Source organism: Culex pipiens, chromosome 2, assembly GCF_016801865.2.
Source record: "Culex pipiens pallens isolate TS chromosome 2, TS_CPP_V2, whole genome shotgun sequence".
Lineage (NCBI taxonomy): Eukaryota > Metazoa > Arthropoda > Insecta > Diptera > Culicidae > Culex > Culex pipiens.
The window spans coordinates 9019156-9036888 of record NC_068938.1 but is presented as its reverse complement, the minus strand read 5'-3'; the positions used below and the strand labels follow the sequence as shown (position 1 = coordinate 9036888).

General features: G+C 38.5%; 2 protein-coding genes across 2 annotated transcripts; both read right to left on the bottom strand.

Moving 5' to 3' along the window:
• Nucleotides 1-13348: 13348 nt before the first annotated feature.
• Nucleotides 13349-15136, bottom strand: LOC120412695 (hydroxysteroid dehydrogenase-like protein 1). Its single transcript, XM_039573271.2, has 4 exons — nucleotides 14423-15136; nucleotides 14131-14364; nucleotides 13630-14078; nucleotides 13349-13575 (listed from the first exon to the last, which is right to left on the bottom strand). The coding sequence occupies exons 1-4, from the start codon at nucleotides 14580-14582 to the stop codon at nucleotides 13483-13485; spliced, it is 936 nt and encodes a 311-aa protein (XP_039429205.1). The 5' UTR covers nucleotides 14583-15136; the 3' UTR covers nucleotides 13349-13482.
• An 824-nt stretch (nucleotides 15137-15960) lies between these two features.
• On the bottom strand, nucleotides 15961-17197 carry LOC120412657 (very-long-chain 3-oxoacyl-CoA reductase-like). Its single transcript, XM_039573216.2, has 3 exons — nucleotides 16751-17197; nucleotides 16206-16654; nucleotides 15961-16149 (listed from the first exon to the last, which is right to left on the bottom strand). The coding sequence occupies exons 1-3, from the start codon at nucleotides 17151-17153 to the stop codon at nucleotides 16051-16053; spliced, it is 951 nt and encodes a 316-aa protein (XP_039429150.1). The 5' UTR covers nucleotides 17154-17197; the 3' UTR covers nucleotides 15961-16050.
• Nucleotides 17198-17733: the final 536 nt, after the last annotated feature.

Below are 17733 nucleotides of genomic sequence, written 5' to 3'. Positions count from 1 at the left end.
CCCCTTAAAAAACGCAACCGATCCAGCAATTTTCCTCGGAAATCGCTGGCACCACTCCTCGCGGCCAAAAAAACGGATTTAAATATCACCCATAAGTGCTTCTTCGCAGTCCGTAGCACGTGTTGCCCACTTTGTGGATGGATATTTGCCCAAACGTGATATTGATTTGTTTTGTTTTTCTTCGGGGGGCCAAGGTGCTACATTGGAAAACCGAAATCACGACGTTCAAGACGGAGCAGCTTTTCGTTACGAACACATATTATTAGGTTTGGTCTGTTTTTTTGTTGGTTGATTTTTTTGGGCCAAAGAGGTTGGAATTTGTTCCTGCTGGAGATGTGCCGTATAAATAGTGATGCATAGGGTGACTTTTATCTTTCCAAGTTTGACTTTATTTATTTGAATTAATGTTTATTTTCGAAACGGTTTTTTTTAAATTTTATGTTTTTAATAACAGATTTTTTTAAATGATTTTATGACACCCTAATCTTCAACAGGATAAAAAAGGGTAAGGATTTTGAAAGTTCTGGTTCGAAATCCGCAAGCTTCTCTCGGCGAAAAACGTGTTATTAGCATGTTTTCGCAAATGCGCCCCGAGGAAAGCTGCCGCGCGGCCCGGCTGGCTGCCGTTTTTCGCCAAGTCGGAGGCCGTTTAGTGGGTTCTTAAGACAACGACCGGGGCTTTCTGCTGAGTCCAGCATTAATTTCAACCAGTTTTTTTTGCGCGCCGAGTGTTTTTATTATTATGCTCAGTTGTTTGTAGGCGATATGGAATGCATTGAACCCCGGCTTCCTTTGGGCCGGCTGTGGCTGTTGCTAAAACCGGATCCGGACTGGAGGAGTGCTGAAAAAACGACAAAATCTGCCGTGATAAGGTGAAATTAAGCGAATTCTTGGCGTCTGAGCGGGAGGTGGTAGGGGATTTGAGGGGGTTTAGGCAGCAAAGGGGAGTGCGAGAGTGCCTATTAACAAAAGATTGTAAAAATTAAGTTGTAATTATGAAGCTTTTAATTACCGTCACGCGTTTGAGTTTGATATGCGGGACCGCAAGGTATGAGCGGTGAACTTGCGTTAGATGTTTAGGTTTAGTAGACGGTGGAGGAGCGCCAAGTGGCGAATCTTCTGTTCAAAGAAAACCTTCACTCCTCTTGTTTGATGTTTTTGTTCTATCATTAGAAGTTTCGATAGCAGGTGTGAAATTTGGTCATACAAATTATTGAAAATGTGTATGACCCTATCTCAATATTATAACCGATTTCAATTTATACCCGAAATTTACAGTTTTATCTATTGGCACGGAACTCACTAAAATTCAATCCTGTGGATTGGATCGTGGTCAGGAGACCCAAAACTGAAGCGTTTACTGACATCAACTTCAAAAATGTCGAGTTGTGAATCCACCTAAATAACTTGGCGACCGCTCAAATCATTCTCCATCGGCCGAACCAGAATTTATCAGCTGCCAATGGTCCCCGTCCCCTGGGGGGTTCTTTGTGTTCATCGACGTTCGGCCACCGAATTCCAGCGATCACGCATATCCAAGTTCCGACCCATTTGCAAGTCGGACGCGCAGAATTAAGTGCGCGCTTGTGCGCAAAGCACGTTTTCGCAATTTAGGCAAAATACCGGCAATTTTCGCTGACTGAGTGCCACTTGGGGTTCTTCTTAGGCACTACGTAACTCTAAGAACATCCGAAAATGAAGTCGATTTGCTTGCACTAAATTGACGTCCATCACGTTAGAAAAAAATAAATAGGCAGACTACATCATTTATGGATGGCCCACTCAACCAAAAAATTCCTCTCTTGCAGTTTTTTTTTCAAATAATAAAAGTGAAAACGAAAAAGGTGCACAACCCTGGCAGTCGAAATGGGAACGATTTTTATTTCAACTTACTGCCAATGCCACCTGCTGGTGCTGGTTGTCTGGTTGCATGCGTGTTACTGGAAACAACAACGAATTGCAGTTTGGCAGTTATGAAACTGTCGAGATGATCACGTTATGTGAGGGCAGGTAAATGTACGGTGGACATTGGTGCAGGTGATGCTTTTTGGTGTTTTATGTTGCAAAAAGGTAGTTAAATTCTATTAATTTTATGAAGGCCTTTTTTTCTGTTTCTCTATTTAGAGAAATAAAAGCCATCATTAAATGTTCACTTGAATGTACTTTTTAAAGAATTGTATCATTTTCTCCGGTTAATTTCAAACAACTACACAAAAAACTCATCCTAGTATCGACAGTTCTTGCCCCAAGCTCCCAAGTCACCATCTTAAACTGACCGCACCCTTCCTCACGTTGAGGCGTAACACAAGTGGCTCTTGTCACATTTAAATTCATAATCTGTCCACGTCTCGCGCCTCACGTTTCGACTTCATTTTGCCGGCGCGTCGCGTTTATGCATTTTTCCTCAGCCTGGCACTAAACAGCTTCCCCCCATTTACTCCAACCCTCCAACCCTGGAGCAGATCTTTGGACGAGCAAAACTGCAAAACAGTAGCAGGTCGAGCTGTCTGATATCAACGGTCGGTGGTGCCCTGGCCAGACCCCGGGTTGACCGCCACAGCCGAGATGCCCAGAGACGTTTTTGTGGTTCATCAGCATCATCATTATCGTCGTCATCATCTCCGGGGAGCGATTCTCTGGGAAATTTCAAGATTTTACAATTTGTATTCTGAAAAGGGACAGCAGTTTTTAAAGCACTGAAAAGCTTCAAATTGGGAAATTGATGCACTAATTTAGCTGATCTGTATCTGTTATATATCCGAAATCAATCTAAGATATCAAAATATATTGTAAGAACATTTGTTATGTAACAGCTGTTCTATTGCAATTTTATTTAAAGCTTTTGCCCCACTCCTCCTTTTTAAATTTCCCTAAAAATTCGTAGGGCAAAAATATATACAGACGTGCCTCGGTTTAGCACCGCATATGGGGGATGCAAAACCGAGGCGTGCATAACCGAGGCACAGAGCTTATGGGATTTTGGCTATATGGGAGACATTGGCTTTAATCGTACGAAAAATCATGCAAACATCAAAAATTATAGTGTTTTGGAATCGGGATGATGTCAGCTATCCATTAAAATTATTATTTCATGAAAGTTTTCACAAAAATACGTATTTTTCCTGTATTTCGAAAATGCATATTTTTTTCCTAAAGAAACCAACAATATATTGTAATTGCAATATGGGTATCAAATGATCAGGGTTTTTTCATACATTTTGGATGTAACAATAACATTTTTAGAAAATACTCAAAATTTTCACAAAACTACGTATTTTCGAAAAAATACTCAAAATTTCAATTTTTTCGATCGGAATTTTTTCATACATTTCGAATGTAATAACAACAATTTTAGAAAATACTGAAAATTTTCACAAAACTACGGATTTTCGAAAAAATACTCAAAATTTCCATTTTTACAATATGGGTATCAAACGATCGGAATTTTTTCATACATTTCAAATGTAATAACAACATTTTTAGAAAATACTCAAAATTTTCACAAAACTACGTATTTAAAAAAAAAATACTCAAACTTCAATTTTTACAATATGGGTATCAAACGATCCGGATTTTTTCATACATTTCGAATGTGATAACAACATTTTTAGAAAATACTCAAAATTTTCACAAAACTACGTATTTTCGAAAAAATACTCAAAATTTCGATGTTTGCAATAGTGGGTATCAAACGATCGGGATTTTTTCATACGTTTCGAATGTAATAACAACATTTTTAGAAAATACTCAAAATTTTCACAAAACTACGAATTTTTGAAAAAAAGTACTCAAAATTTCCGGTTTTACAATGTGGGTATCAAACAATCGGGATTTTTCATACATTTCGAATGTAATAACAACATTTTTAGAAAATACTAAAAAATTTCACAAAACTACGTATTTTCGAAAAAATACTTAAAATTTCCGTTGACGATACAAAGAAACAATTAATGAAAAATTCTCAACCATGTTATACTCATATTGTAAAAAACTGAAATTTGGGGTGTTTTTTTTAAAACGTAGTTTTGTGAAAATTTGGATATTTTCACAAATTTGTGTTAAAACTTTTGAAATGTATAAAAAAACTACCTTAATCCACCTACGTGGTTGATGCCTTCCTCACTTTTTACCAACAATGGGTAATATGAGTGATTGAGACACATATTTCAGCTATTTTTTTAGATCCAGAAAAATAAGTACACAGATATAACTTAAGTGGTCATAACTCGAGACAGGGTTGCCAGATCTTCTATGTTGTGGTCTTGTTGGAAAGGTCTCTTGATTATCTAACCAACGATGGGTCGAATGATGGATCCGGACATCGTTTACATACATTTAAGTGAGATCCGGCTTCATAAAAGTACATAAATATCACTTAAGTAGTCATAACTCGAGACAGGGTTGCCAGATTTTTAATGTTGTGGACTCGTTGGAAATGTCTCTCGATTACCTATCCAACGATGGGTTGGATGATGGATCCGGACATCGTTTACATACATTTAAATGAGATCCGGCTTCAAAAAAGTACATAAATATCACTTAAGTAGTCATAACTCGAGACAGGGTTGCCAGATCATCAATGTTGTGCACTCATTGGAAAGGTCTCTCGATTACCTATCCAACGATGGGTCGGATGATGGATCCGGACATCGTTTACATACATTTAAGTGAGATCCGGCTTCATAAAAGTACATAAATATCACTTAAGCAGTCATAACTCGAGACAGGGTTGCCAGATTTTTAATATTGTGGACTCGTTAAAAAGGTCTCTCGATTACCTATCCAACGATGGGTTGGATGATGGATCCGGACATCGTTTACATACATTTAAATGAGATCCGGCTTCAGAAAAGTACATAAATATCACTTAAGTAGTCATAACTCGAGACAGGGTTGCCAGATCGTCAATGTTGTGGACTCATTGGAAAGGTCTCTCGATTACCTATCCAACGATGGTTTGGATGATGGATCCGGACATCGTTTACATACATTTAAATGAGATCCGGCTTCAAAAAAGTACATAAATATCACTTAAGTAGTCATAACTCGAGACAGGGTTGCCAGATCGTCAATTTTGTGGACTCATTGGAAAGGTCTCTCGATTACCTATCCAAGGATGGGTCGGATGATGGATCCGGACATCGTTTACATACATTTAAGTGAGATCCGGCTTCAAAAAAGTACATAAATATCACTTAAGTAGTCATAACTCGAGACAGGGTTGCCAGATTTTTAATGTTGTGGACTCGTTGGAAATGTCTCTCGATTACCTATCCAACGATGGGTTGGATGATGGATCCGGACATCGTTTACATACATTTAAATGAGATCCGGCTTCAAAAAAGTACATAAATATCACTTAAGTAGTCATTACTCGAGACAGGGTTGCCAGATCGTCAATGTTGTGGACTCATTGGAAAGGTCTCTCGATTACCTATCCAACGATGGTTTGGATGATGGATCCGTACATCGTTTACATACATTTAAATGAGATCCGGCTTCAAAAAAGTACATAAATATCACTTAAGTAGTCATAACTCGAGACAGGGTTGCCAGATCGTCAATGTTGTGGACTCATTGGAAAGGTCTCTCGATTACCTATCCAACGATGGGTTAGATGATGGATCCGGACATCGTTTACATACATTTAAGTGAGATCCGGCTTCATAAAAGTACATAAATATCACTTAAGTAGTCTTAACTCGAGACAGGGTTGCCAGATTTTTAATGTTGTGGACTCATTGGAAAGGTCTCTCGATTACCTATCCAACGATGGGTCGGATGATGGATCCGGACATCGTTTACATACATTTAAGTGAGATCCGGCTTCAGAAAAGTACATAAATATCACTTAAGTAGTCATAACTCGAGACAGGGTTGCCAGATCGTCAATTTTGTGGACTCGTTGGAAAGGTCTCTCGATTACCTATCCAACGCTGGGTCGGATGGTGGATCCGGACATCGTTTACATACATTTAAGTGAGATCCGGCTTCATAAAAGTACATAAATATCACTTAAGTGGTCATAACTCGAGACAGGGTTGCAAGATCTTCAATGTTGTGGACTCATTGGAAAGGTCTCTTGATTACCTATCCAACGATGGGTCGGATGATGGATCCGGACATCGTTTACATACATTTAAGTGAGATCCGGCTTCAAAAAAGTTCATAAATATCACTTAAGTGGTCATAACTCGAGACAGGGTTGCCAGATCGTCAATGTTGTGGACTCATTGGAAAGGTCTCTCGATTACCTATCCAACGATGGGTCGGATGATGGATCCGGACATCTTTTACATGCATATAAATGAGATCCGGATATATGTGAAAACACATTTTTATACATAACTTTTGAACTAGTTATCGAAACTTCAAACAATTCAATAGCGATGTATGGGACCCTAAACCAAGTCGAATGCAACTGGTTTGGTCAAAATCGGTTCAGCCAGTGCTGAGAAAACTCAGTGAGAATTTTGGTCACATACATACATACACACACACATACACACACACATACACACACACATACACACACACATACACACACACAGACATTTGTTCAGTTTTCGATTCTGAGTCGATATGTATACATGAAGGTGGGTCTTCGAGCTTTTAATAAAAAGTTCATTTTTAGAGCAGGATTATAGCCTTACCTCAGTGAGGAAGGCAAAATCCCGAACATTTGATACCTCTTGTGAAAACCGGAAATTTTGAGTATTTTTTCCAAAAATATGTAGTTTTGTGAAAACTTTGAGTATTTTAATTTTTTTACTTTCTAAATGTATGAAAAAATCCCGATTGTTTGATACCCATATTGCAAATATTGAAATTTCGAGTATTTTTTTTTTGAAAATACGTAGTTTTGTGAAAATTTTGAGTATTTTCTAAAAATGTTGTTATTTTATTCGAAATGTATGAAAAAATCCCGATCGTTTGATACCCATATTGTAAATATTGAAATTTTTAGTATTTTTTTTTGAAAATACGTAGTTTTGTGAAAATTATGAGTATTTAAAAAAAATGCTGTTATTAAATTCGAATTGTATGAAAAAATCAAGATCGTTTGATACCCATATTGTAAAAACGGAAATTTTGAGTACTTTTTTTCAAAAATTCGTAGTTTTGTGAAAATTTTGAGTATTTTCTAAAAATGTTGTTAATACATTCGAAATGTATGAAAAAATCCCGATCGTTTGATACCCATATTGTAAAAATTAAAATTTTGAGTATTTTTTCGAAAATACGTAGTTTTGTGATAATTTTCAGTATTTTCTAAAAATGTTGCTATAACATTCGAAATGTATGAAAAAATCTCGATCGTTTGATACCCATATTGTAAAAATTGAAATTTTGAGTATTTTTTTCGAAAATACGTAGTTTTGTGAAAGTTTTGAGTATTTTCTAAAAATGTTATTGTTACATCCAAAATGTATGAGAAAAACCCTGATCATTTGATACCCATATTGCAATATCAATATATTTTTGGTTTCTTTAGAGAAAAAATATGCATTTTCAAAATACAGGAAAAATACGTATTTTTGTGAAAATTTTCATGAAATTATAATTTTAATGGATAGCTGATATCATCCCGATTCCAAAACACTATAATTTTTGATGTTTGCATGAATATTCATAGAATTATAGCCAATGTCTCCCATATAGCCAAAATCCCATAAGCTCTGTGCTTCAGTAAAGCACTGGGCCGTGCTTAACCGAGGCAGCTGAACGGTGCAAAACCGGGGCAGTGCAAAACCGAGGCGTGCAAAACCGAGGCATGACTGTATTCCGAAAAAAAATTGCATTGAAATTTTTTAGAGGCTTTTTAACAAATTTTGAATTTTGGGAACACAGATCGGAAAAGGCTTGAGGAACTAGAGAAAAATAAATTCATTGATATTTTGCTTACATACATATTTTTATGAAAAAATTGCGCAATAATTTTATTTTTTTCTTGAATTTCCTGATAAATGAAAAATCAAGGGTTTCCAAACCGCCCGTACATTAGAGCCATTCTTTGAGTAATAACCGGCGATTCTACGTCAATCCAACATAGTTAATATCCAAATAAGAGGGTGTTCTTATCCAAAATAGAATATTCCAAAAATGTTTTTTTTTGTCAATTTTAGCGAAAATTACATTTTTTTTTACAAAAATCTGATTTTACGGAAAGGCTGAACCAATTTTAGCTCGCCACGTAAACAAAAGAAAATTGATAAGTTAGGTTTCTAATGAAAAATACTTATTAGTAATACTACATTTTAAATACATTTTATTACAAATTATACTAACAGATCTGATAAACTTCATTTACTGACCTTCAACTTGGGACAAAAGAGCACCCAGCTGAAAGTATGTCTCTAGTATCTTTCAGGATGATTTATATTTACCAATTTCAGTTCCAGTTAAAGTGTTTTCACTAACTGTGAAATTAAAACTGGATTAGCTAAAAACTTTACGGACTAAGAAAAAGGTAAATTGTGTTAAAAAGTTTTAGTCAGGATTTAGGGGATAATTTTAAGGCATTAAGAGTATTTGTAATTTAATTATTTGAATATTTATTTACAAATACGGTTTTTGAGATTGTTCTACGATTTTGGCAATTTTGACAAATTTGATTAGGAGAATGTAGGAAAAGATAGAATAGAATTGAGGGAGGGATATGTGGTCTTAAACTACCTTAAATTTGGTTTTACGTAATTTTTGCTAGTCCCCTGATATAACTTCTTAAATTAAACAATTCACTTTTTTTTTAAATTTAATAAAATAATGACATGAAAAGAGGTAAACTTACATACAAAATGTAATGACTTGTAGATTTTGATATTTTAGATTTCAGAGCAATTAAAAAAAAGATTTGCTAAGCGTTACAGCTTTAATTTTTAAGTCATTTTAATATTAACTCGATGCATTTTTTATAAACAAAAAAATATTTTTTTTTCAACATTTTCGATTTAAATTTAGTCGATTAATTTTAATTTTTTTTTCGCGTCCCCTTTAAAATTTTGACAAAACCATGGGGCAAAAAATAAGTTATTACATCAAAATATAAAAGTTTAATAATGAAAAGCTTACACAATAAATTGTAAACTATTTGTGTTCTTCATATAAGGTTTAGAAACGTACATTAAAAGTTTTCTCAAATTCATGTATTGTATTTCATGTACTTATTTGAAATATAAAGTCAAAATTGTACAAATTTACAAATTTTCCATTCATTATCTCGATTTGCATAAAACACTACCACAGAACGGAAAATGATGGGAAAACTGTCTGATGCTGTGATAATTTTTGCTTCAAAAATTCAAGTATTTATTTTTAAATTTGTTTTTTTAGCTCTTGATTTTATAAAAATTGATTATTCATATTTCGGGCTCAATTTATAGTTTTGGAGTTTCCTGGAGAATTCCTTCTTCGCTCGAGGTGACCAGAAGGGATGCCGGTGGTGGCAGTAAGCAGCAGGTTGGCAGGCCCACAAGATGTGTGTTGTCTGTCTCTTTGCTAGACACGCCGGACCAAAGGGATCGATGAATCGACAGACCCTCGCGCAGGTTCTGCCGGCAAATCGAGAGCTGGTTTTGATGTGTTTTAGTCCTCATAAAGACCTTTTCGATGGACAGTGAAAAGGCTCCCCGGTTGGCATGATGCGACGTGGTAATTTAATCGAAATCAATTTTATGTAAATCAATAGCCACTAAAAGACCGAGAGTGGCTTACAGGGAGTCCGGACAGTTGGGGCAACCGGGATTGAAGGATCGCTGCGAGAGAGAGAGATAAAACGGTCAAATTAGACGAGCGCAGATTGAATAGACGGTTGGAATTTAAAATCATTATTTTTATAGCGCTTCAAAACATTAAAATTAGATGATTGGAAGGATCAATCAACGAGCGATGGTAGAAACTGATTGAACTCCCTCGAAACATTTAGTCTCAAATGAATTTCACCTTGTAACATTCCCCCACCAAATCCAGGTGTCACAAATTCCCCTGACGGTTGTCACACTTCAACCGGCAACGGTTTGGAAAATCAAGACATATTCATTTCTTTGGTCGCGTTGTCGTCACGCTTGCGCCTCTGATGAGTGTCAGACACTTTCCTTCAACGCGGAGGACAGGACAGGGCAGTGTATTATTCCACCATCGAACGGCTGGCATGACAAAACACATCTCTGGGTCGTGGCAGCGAGTAGCAGCAGTTTGAAGGGACAGGATAAAAAGATCGTGCTCCTCGTCGTCGTCGTCGTCGAACGACATGAAAAACTTCTTTTGCACGAACTCGGGATCGGGATGAAAATGGCATGTGACTGACGGCAGGACATGGCATTTCGACACAAAGAGTCGGAAAATATCCGACAGGCAGGGGGGTTGATGTATCGGGAAGGTGTATAAAGAATCACAATTTTGATAGAGAAATCTTAGTATCTTAAAAACATTTGTATTCAAATCAACAAAATTCATGTTTGGTAGGATGTTTTATGTTCTTAAAATTCCAATCATGGAAGTTCTTTGGTGCAACGGAATTTCTAATCAAGGCATCAACTTCGGTGAACCTGTTGTCCTGATTACTTATAACCCCTCTCATTTACTCGTGAGTAAAAGTTGGACGCGATGCAAATCTGATCTGAATTCCTACCGTTTGTCACTAGCACATAAATCGTTACTGAATACTCATTCTAATGCTCTCCCTCTCACTCTGATCGATTGATTTGCGATTCACTCAGGCAGGCGATTCACTGTGAGCTGACAACAACTTACGCTATGCAAAAAATTCAAAGCATCATTCATTTCGGTCGAGTCAGTAATTTTGGTCGTTTTGTAATTTTGTAATTTGATCAATTTGATCTTTTGTGTCGAATTTGTATTATTAATTGATTTGGTAATTTTGGACGATTTGTATATTTTGATCGTTTTGGTCGATTTTATCATTTTGGCCGTTCTGGCCATTTTGGTCGATTTGGTCATTTTTGTGGAGTTGGTTATTTTGGTCGAGTTGGTCATTTTGATCGTTTTGCCAATTTTGGTCGATTTTTATTTTTTTATCGTTTTGGCCATTTTGGTCATTTTGATCGATTTTGATATTTTTATGTTTGTTGACGTTTTGGTCGATTTGGCCAATTTGGTCGATTTGGTAATTTTGATCGATTCAACCATTTTGGTCGATAAGGTCATTTTGGTCGATTTGGCCATTTTGGTCGATTTGTTCATTTTTGTTGAGTTGGTCATTTTGGTCGATTTTGTTATTTTAGTTGGTTTAGTAATTTTGGCCATTTTGATCGTTTGGGTCATTTTTATCGCTTTGGTCGATTTTGTTATTTTGTTCATTTTTTCATTTTGGTCATTTTCGTCGATTTGGTAATTTTGGTTGATTTGGTCATTTTTGCCCTCTTAACCATACCTGGAGTTTTTTTTTAAAAAGGTCCAATAAACCAAATTTTCAGTTTTTACTTTTTGGGCGTTTTGAAACCGCCTTGAGCCAGAGATTTAAAAAAACATCCAAAAATCAAAAACTGAAAATTTGGTTTATTTGACCTCTTTTAAAAAAACTCCAGATATGGGCGAATAGACTATTTAGATCGTTTTGGTCGATTTGGTAATTTTGGTCGATTTAATAATGTTGGCCATTTTGGTCGTTTAAGCCATTTTGATCGAAAAAAAAATCAGTTACCGACACATTGAAAAAGCATAAAACACAAAATTCATTTGTCTCATAAAAAATCGCTTTAATTATAAAATTTTGACCACTTTCGAGTTGAAAGACTATTGAGTGAGGATATCCTTTCAGAGATTCCTTGTCAGCTTGAGATGAATCACTTACGAGTATCAAATCACACTCTGTTTTGATTGACATCGACTCAGCTCATATCTCATGGGTGGCGTGCAGAGTAGAAAATCCCTCCTCACACAAAAAGAATCACAACCAAATCGCATTGTCCGTTCCAGCCGGCTCGCAGCTACCACATTTTAACGTTTCAATAAGCCAATTCCGACTGCGTTTCGGGAGGGGGTTCGTTTGGTCGATTGTTTGATTGGCCAGAGGTTCGGCAAAACGGGGCGCCAATCGGTGGCCCACCAGAAGCGCCCGGAGATCATTTATTATGCCGCGTTGCGGCCAACAGGGAAGAAATTTTTCGAGATATTAATTCCGTAATCCGCGATGATAAACAACTTTCCCGAAACATACTCCCGAGAAGTAGAGTAGCGCTACCGATGCCGCCGCCGCCGACCGACCAGGAGATATTAGAGATGCTGCGATTAAAGAAGAACATCAGCCACAGAGGATCGACCGCGGCTACGAGGCCACATGGTCCAGAGCTTCAGGAAGAGAAGCGCGCGCTTCGGGGCATAAGAAAGAAGAAACAAGAAAGCAGCAGCAGCATCATTAGAGACAATGTACCTTTTTGTTGTTATGTTTAGATAACCATCGCCGAGTAGACATAAATCTTTTTCAATCTATTTAAAATTAATGTTATAGTTTAGTCTAGCGCCTCACTTTGGAAGAGACGGCGACGCGGGCGCGATGGGAATCTTCGGTGGGCCCTAGTTTGGCCTGGGTCGAAATCGATAGAGAGCCCCACAGTCGGACACCTTAGATCAGCTTAGAAGGGTGATTGGGAGGATCTGCTGGGAGAGTGATTCCAGATCAAGTTGCGAATTGAATAGTACAACTCGACATTTTCGAATTTGATGTCAGTAAACGGTTCAGTTTCACTAAGGTATGATAGATTTGGGCTCCCTGAACATGCCTCAATCGTCGTCGAATTTCATGCCACTACATAAAATTGTAAATGTTACATTGTGAGGGTAGTTTTCATTTATTTTTACTGGCAGGGAATTCATTAAAATTCAAATATGTTGATTGGAGCGTGTTCAGCTAGTACAAATCTATCATACCTTGACAAAACTGATGCGTTTTCTGACATCAACATAAACATTGTCGAGTTTTTTTTTATTGATTATGTCATTTGATGTGGAATCTTGCCCCAAGCAAAAGCTTTAATACACCCAAATCAACCAAACAGACCACCACGCTTAATGGGCTCCCGAGGATCTGGTAGCTCCCCAACAAGCCCAGCCTCAACAGAGTAAGGTGCTGGAGTCTGGGGCAGCAACACGTATGTGTATATGGAAATGGGTTTCGTGGCACCTAGGAGCGAGATGTGAGAGATTCTGCTGGATCCATGGAAGATGAGGTAGCCTAAATATTCATCATCATCATCATCGTCGTAATATTCACCGACGCCGCCACTGTGTCGACGTCTGGTGCCGCCGCGAGGGCCAAAACGAGAAGATTGATCTAGATTGGCTGGGACATCAACTCCGGGGAGGGGGAATGACGCTAGGTAATTCGGTAGGGACACATCGCTTGATGGGTTTGTAGCACGAAATTTATGCGCATATGTTACTGGATTAAACCCACTTTATTCGGAACATTAAGCTTGGCAGGGAGATGTACCGTTCTGGGTTGCCTTATCTGATGAGTTGGTTCTACTTTGCTTTACTTTCACACCATATTGATAGGCCGATCTTGTGACCCAACTTTGTTAACACGCTCTCTGGCAGCATATTTTGAACCGTTACCTGAAATAAAGTGTCTTAGAGTAAAGAAATTCAAAAATAATCTTCATATCTAACCGCAATTCCATGCTTCCAATGTCCGGTAGTCAAGCCAGTCTTCCCAATGGTCATCGTCAAAAACTTCCCAAAAGTATCCACCGGAACGCTAAGAATGCTACCGAAACTTCCAAACGAGAAGCTCTCCGTCATACGCGTCGCCACAACGTTCGGCGTTACGGTTTGCACCTCCACCCCGAACGGCGCCAGTTCCAACCGTAACGCCTCACTAAAGCTGTAGATGAACGCCTTGGAGGCACCGTACGCGGTCACAGTCGGCACGGGCGCGAGTCCGCTCACCGAGCTGAGGTTGATGAGTAGGCCGCGACCTCGGCGTTTCATACCCGGCAGTGCGATGTAACTCATCAGCACGGCTGCTGCGATGTTCACGTTGATAAGGTTGCGATGCAGTTCTAGTGGAAACGAGTCGAAGTAGGCGCCGAACCGGGTGCCAATGCCTACGTTGTTGACTGAATGCGGAATGTTAGCTTTGAAAAGTACAAAATCTTCTTTAAAACTTACCCAAGATTCCAATATCTAAATTAGATATTTGTTTCTCTATATGATCTTTGACTTTAAATCCTTTTGAAAAGTCAACCGGAATTGTTCTAACCTCAGTTTGAAACTTGGACTCCAGTTCACGTTTTATACCAACAAGCTTATCATCCTGAATCGCCACAATAACAATCTTAAACCCCCTCTCAGCAAGAAACAACGCATACTGACGACCTATTCCATCGGATCCACCGGTGATAACTAAAAAACAAAAATCCTAAACTTTTCCCCAGAAATCGCCCCACCGACCTTCGCTCACCTGCCCACTGGCCGTAACGCTTGACCAAATCGTCCTTGCCGCGAAGCCACTGTCGCAAGAGTCCCCGGCAGATTCCGAAGACCGAACGGAACGTTTCGTACGTCCAAATCGCTAGGGCATAGGCCCCGATGAGCTGCAGGATCAACCCAAGTGCTTCCATTGTAATGGCCAGGTGTGAACTGAGCAGGCCTTGGCGCAATTCGCGTTACGATTTTGTTGGTAGGGATGATGAGGTTAGGGTTAAGCAGGCTGCTAGGTTGGTTTATTTTCAATTTATTTATTTTTAGAAAATCTGAGTTTATGTTATTAAATGTTTGAGAAAAACTGATTTAAAATTGTTTTGAAAACTTTTTTTTAATAAAACAAATAATTTAATATTTTTAAAACTTTTGAAAAGCTGATGTTAGTGTTAGTGTCAGATAATGACGCAATTTAATAGAATTTAGAAACCAAACTAAGCTAAAATTTGAGCATACACTCCAGACTCAATTAGTCGAAGCTTCGATCATGCAAAGTTCGAATATTTGAAGGTTGCCTTAAAAAATAACAAATGCCTTTCTTCAAAATTTTATAATCGTCATTTTGGCCGCTATATTGAATTAAAAAAAATCTAAATCACTTTAGGGTGGTTAAAGCGTCATACACAGAAAAAAATCAATTCTCGTAATCGTGAATTAAGTTCACGAATGTGAGAACCACGAAGGAATTTATTCATGCATTTGCACCATAAACGTGAATATATTCATTCGTGGTTCTCGCATTCGTGAATTTAATTCACGATTTCGAGAATTGGTTTTTTTCAGTGTACTTAAATTCGACAATAAAAAAAGACAAGGATTTTTTTTGTGATTTGATTATCCGAAGTGAATCACAAAAAAAATAATCGGATAATCGAGTCTGGGCTGTCATTATATTATTCCACTATTTAGTGTTGTTTTGTGTTTTGAAATCTGCATCATAAATTGAGCATTTGTTTTCTAAATTATTTACAATACATACACGCTCAGGCGTTACGCTTTGTATTTCGTCGATTGCTCTGGAACGACGCAAAGTTTTTGCAATATTTTTAAAGCAATTTATACGTCTTGTGCAAATCTACATATTGCTTTCAAAAGAATGTAAAACTAATTACATTGTTTTCGAGAAATCAACGTTATAAAAAGCGTAACGCCTGCGCGTAAACGGGGGTTTTAGTGTATGTTTTCAGATATATTCGTTCAAAATATACAAAAGTATTCGAATAATAAAGTAATAAATTATCAATTCAATGCATTAAATTGTTTTCAAATATCAATTGAAAGCGATGGTCATAAACTTTGAAAAATACTAGCAACGTCTTTTCACTTTAGTGTTATTTAATGCTTATGAAATTTAGTTCAAGATGTCTATTAATTTCCTTAACATTGACCGCTTTGCCCTTCTACCTCTTTGGTCAGATCAATCTGTATCTCACTAATAACGGAGAAGTACGCTGTTCGAGCATTGTGTTTGTATGGATGTAATTGCTAGCAATTTACTCTCAGATCAAGAAAAAAAACTTTTTCCAGTGATTTACTCTATCAGAGGTTTTACAAATGCATTGCCCCGTAGGGCGTCTTTATTTTATTTACTGTCGAGTAAGAATTTTATCATCCTGACTTGAGCTTCTTTTCACTCCAAAGCGATCCGCCTAATTTGTGATAAATTTTGGGCATGATATCCAAGGGGACCAGCTTTTGAACAGTGACCTAAAATTTAAACTTGATTATTTTAACATTTTTATAAAATTATATGACGTTATTACCAGCAAAGCGTGCGCCCAATAGCCCGTCGTTTGCGGCGTCTTCCCCAGCGTCATCGTGAGGAACCGGCCGTAGTTTTCCACCTTGACGCAGATCACCCGGCCCAGCACCGTGCGCGAGAACGTGTCCGTCAACGTGGTCGCCACAAAGTGCGGCGTGACCGTTTGACACTCGACCCCGAACGGCTTCAACTCTTCGCGCAGTGCCTCGCTGAAGCTGTACACGAACGCTTTGGTGGCGCCGTACATGAGCACAGTAGGCACTGCCGTCAGCCCGAACACCGAGGACACGTTGACGACGAGTCCGCGGCCGCGCTGTTTCATGCCGGGCAGTGCGATATGACTCAGGACGACGCCTGCTATGACGTTCACGTTGATCAGCTGGTGGTGCTGCTCGAGTGGAAACGAATCAAAGTTGGCGGCGAACTTGGGCCCCGTGCCCACGTTGTTTACTACAGGTTGGAAGGAATGTAGAATGCAACAGGTTAGTCCAGTTCAGCTTGCCGGTATGTTATTAACCCTTGATCGTCCAGGGGTGTTCTACTCACTCAGCACTCCAATGTCCAAGTCAGCGATTTCTTTCTTAATGTAATCGTACACCTCAAAGCCACGCGCAAAGTTTACCGGCACTTGCTTCACCTTCACGGGAAATTTGGACTCAATCTCCCGGGCAGTGGTCTTCAACTTTTCGTCCCCCATCGCAACCAACACCACATTCAATCCCTTTTTCGCCAAATACAGCGCGTACTGCCGTCCAATCCCATCCGATCCACCGGTAATGACCGCCCACTGGCCATACCTCTTCACAAAGTCATCCCCAACGCGACACTGCCGCCACAGACCCCAGCAGATCCCGACTGCCGAGTTGAACGTCTCGTACGACCACACGGCCAGGGCGTACCCGCCGATCAGCGTTAGAAATGTCCAGAGTGCACTTGCTGCTGCGTCCATCGTCACCGCCAAACAGTCACTGAGTGGTGTACTGGAACTGGCTGGTAGTATTACTACCTGGATTAAGTCTCACTCGAGGTACAGCGATGATAACCTGTGCCGGGGTCGAATAATCGGTGGGTACTCACGTCCCAGGGGGGGGGGTAGTGTCGGTAATTGTTGATTCTCTGTCGTGCGTTAGAAGTGGCGATGCGCGTGAGAAGAAATTAACTGGAGGACTGTAATGTGATTTGCATTAACAGTACGACAAATTGATATAAAATGCACCACAATTGATGTTATAAGCGTCCCGTTTGCATCAAAATCTATATGAATCGTGACCATTTTTTAAATTATTGATTTTCAAATATGTACAATAATACAGTCGACTCTCTGGCTGTCGATCTTCTCGATATCAATATTGCTCCATCTGTCAATTAATTTTTCAGTCCCTTCAAATAGCATGCTTTGATTTGTAGTTCATACATTTTTGGATTTTTGCTCCATAAAAGCAAATAAAAATGCAAAATATATAAATCTTTTGTTCTAAAATTTGCGTTACATGTTCTTATAAGGAATGACATTTTGAGCAACTTTTGAA

What these genes read in the sequence shown, in the direction of transcription:
- LOC120412657 (XM_039573216.2), bottom strand. Translation starts at nt 17,153, where the DNA reads ATGGACGCAGCAGCAAGTGCACTCTGGACATTTCTAACGCTGATCGGC. An exon ending in CTTGGACATTGGAGTGCTGA is followed by an intron (nt 16,655 to 16,750) that starts GTGAGTAGAACA and finishes TCCAACCTGTAG; the next exon opens with TAAACAACGTGGGCACGGGG. An exon ending in ATTGGGCGCACGCTTTGCTG is followed by an intron (nt 16,150 to 16,205) that starts GTAATAACGTCA and finishes TTTAAATTTTAG; the next exon opens with GTCACTGTTCAAAAGCTGGT.
- LOC120412695 (XM_039573271.2), bottom strand. Translation starts at nt 14,582, where the DNA reads ATGGAAGCACTTGGGTTGATCCTGCAGCTCATCGGGGCCTATGCCCTA. An exon ending in GCGTTACGGCCAGTGGGCAG is followed by an intron (nt 14,365 to 14,422) that starts GTGAGCGAAGGT and finishes TTTGTTTTTTAG; the next exon opens with TTATCACCGGTGGATCCGAT. An exon ending in TTTAGATATTGGAATCTTGG is followed by an intron (nt 14,079 to 14,130) that starts GTAAGTTTTAAA and finishes TTCCGCATTCAG; the next exon opens with TCAACAACGTAGGCATTGGC.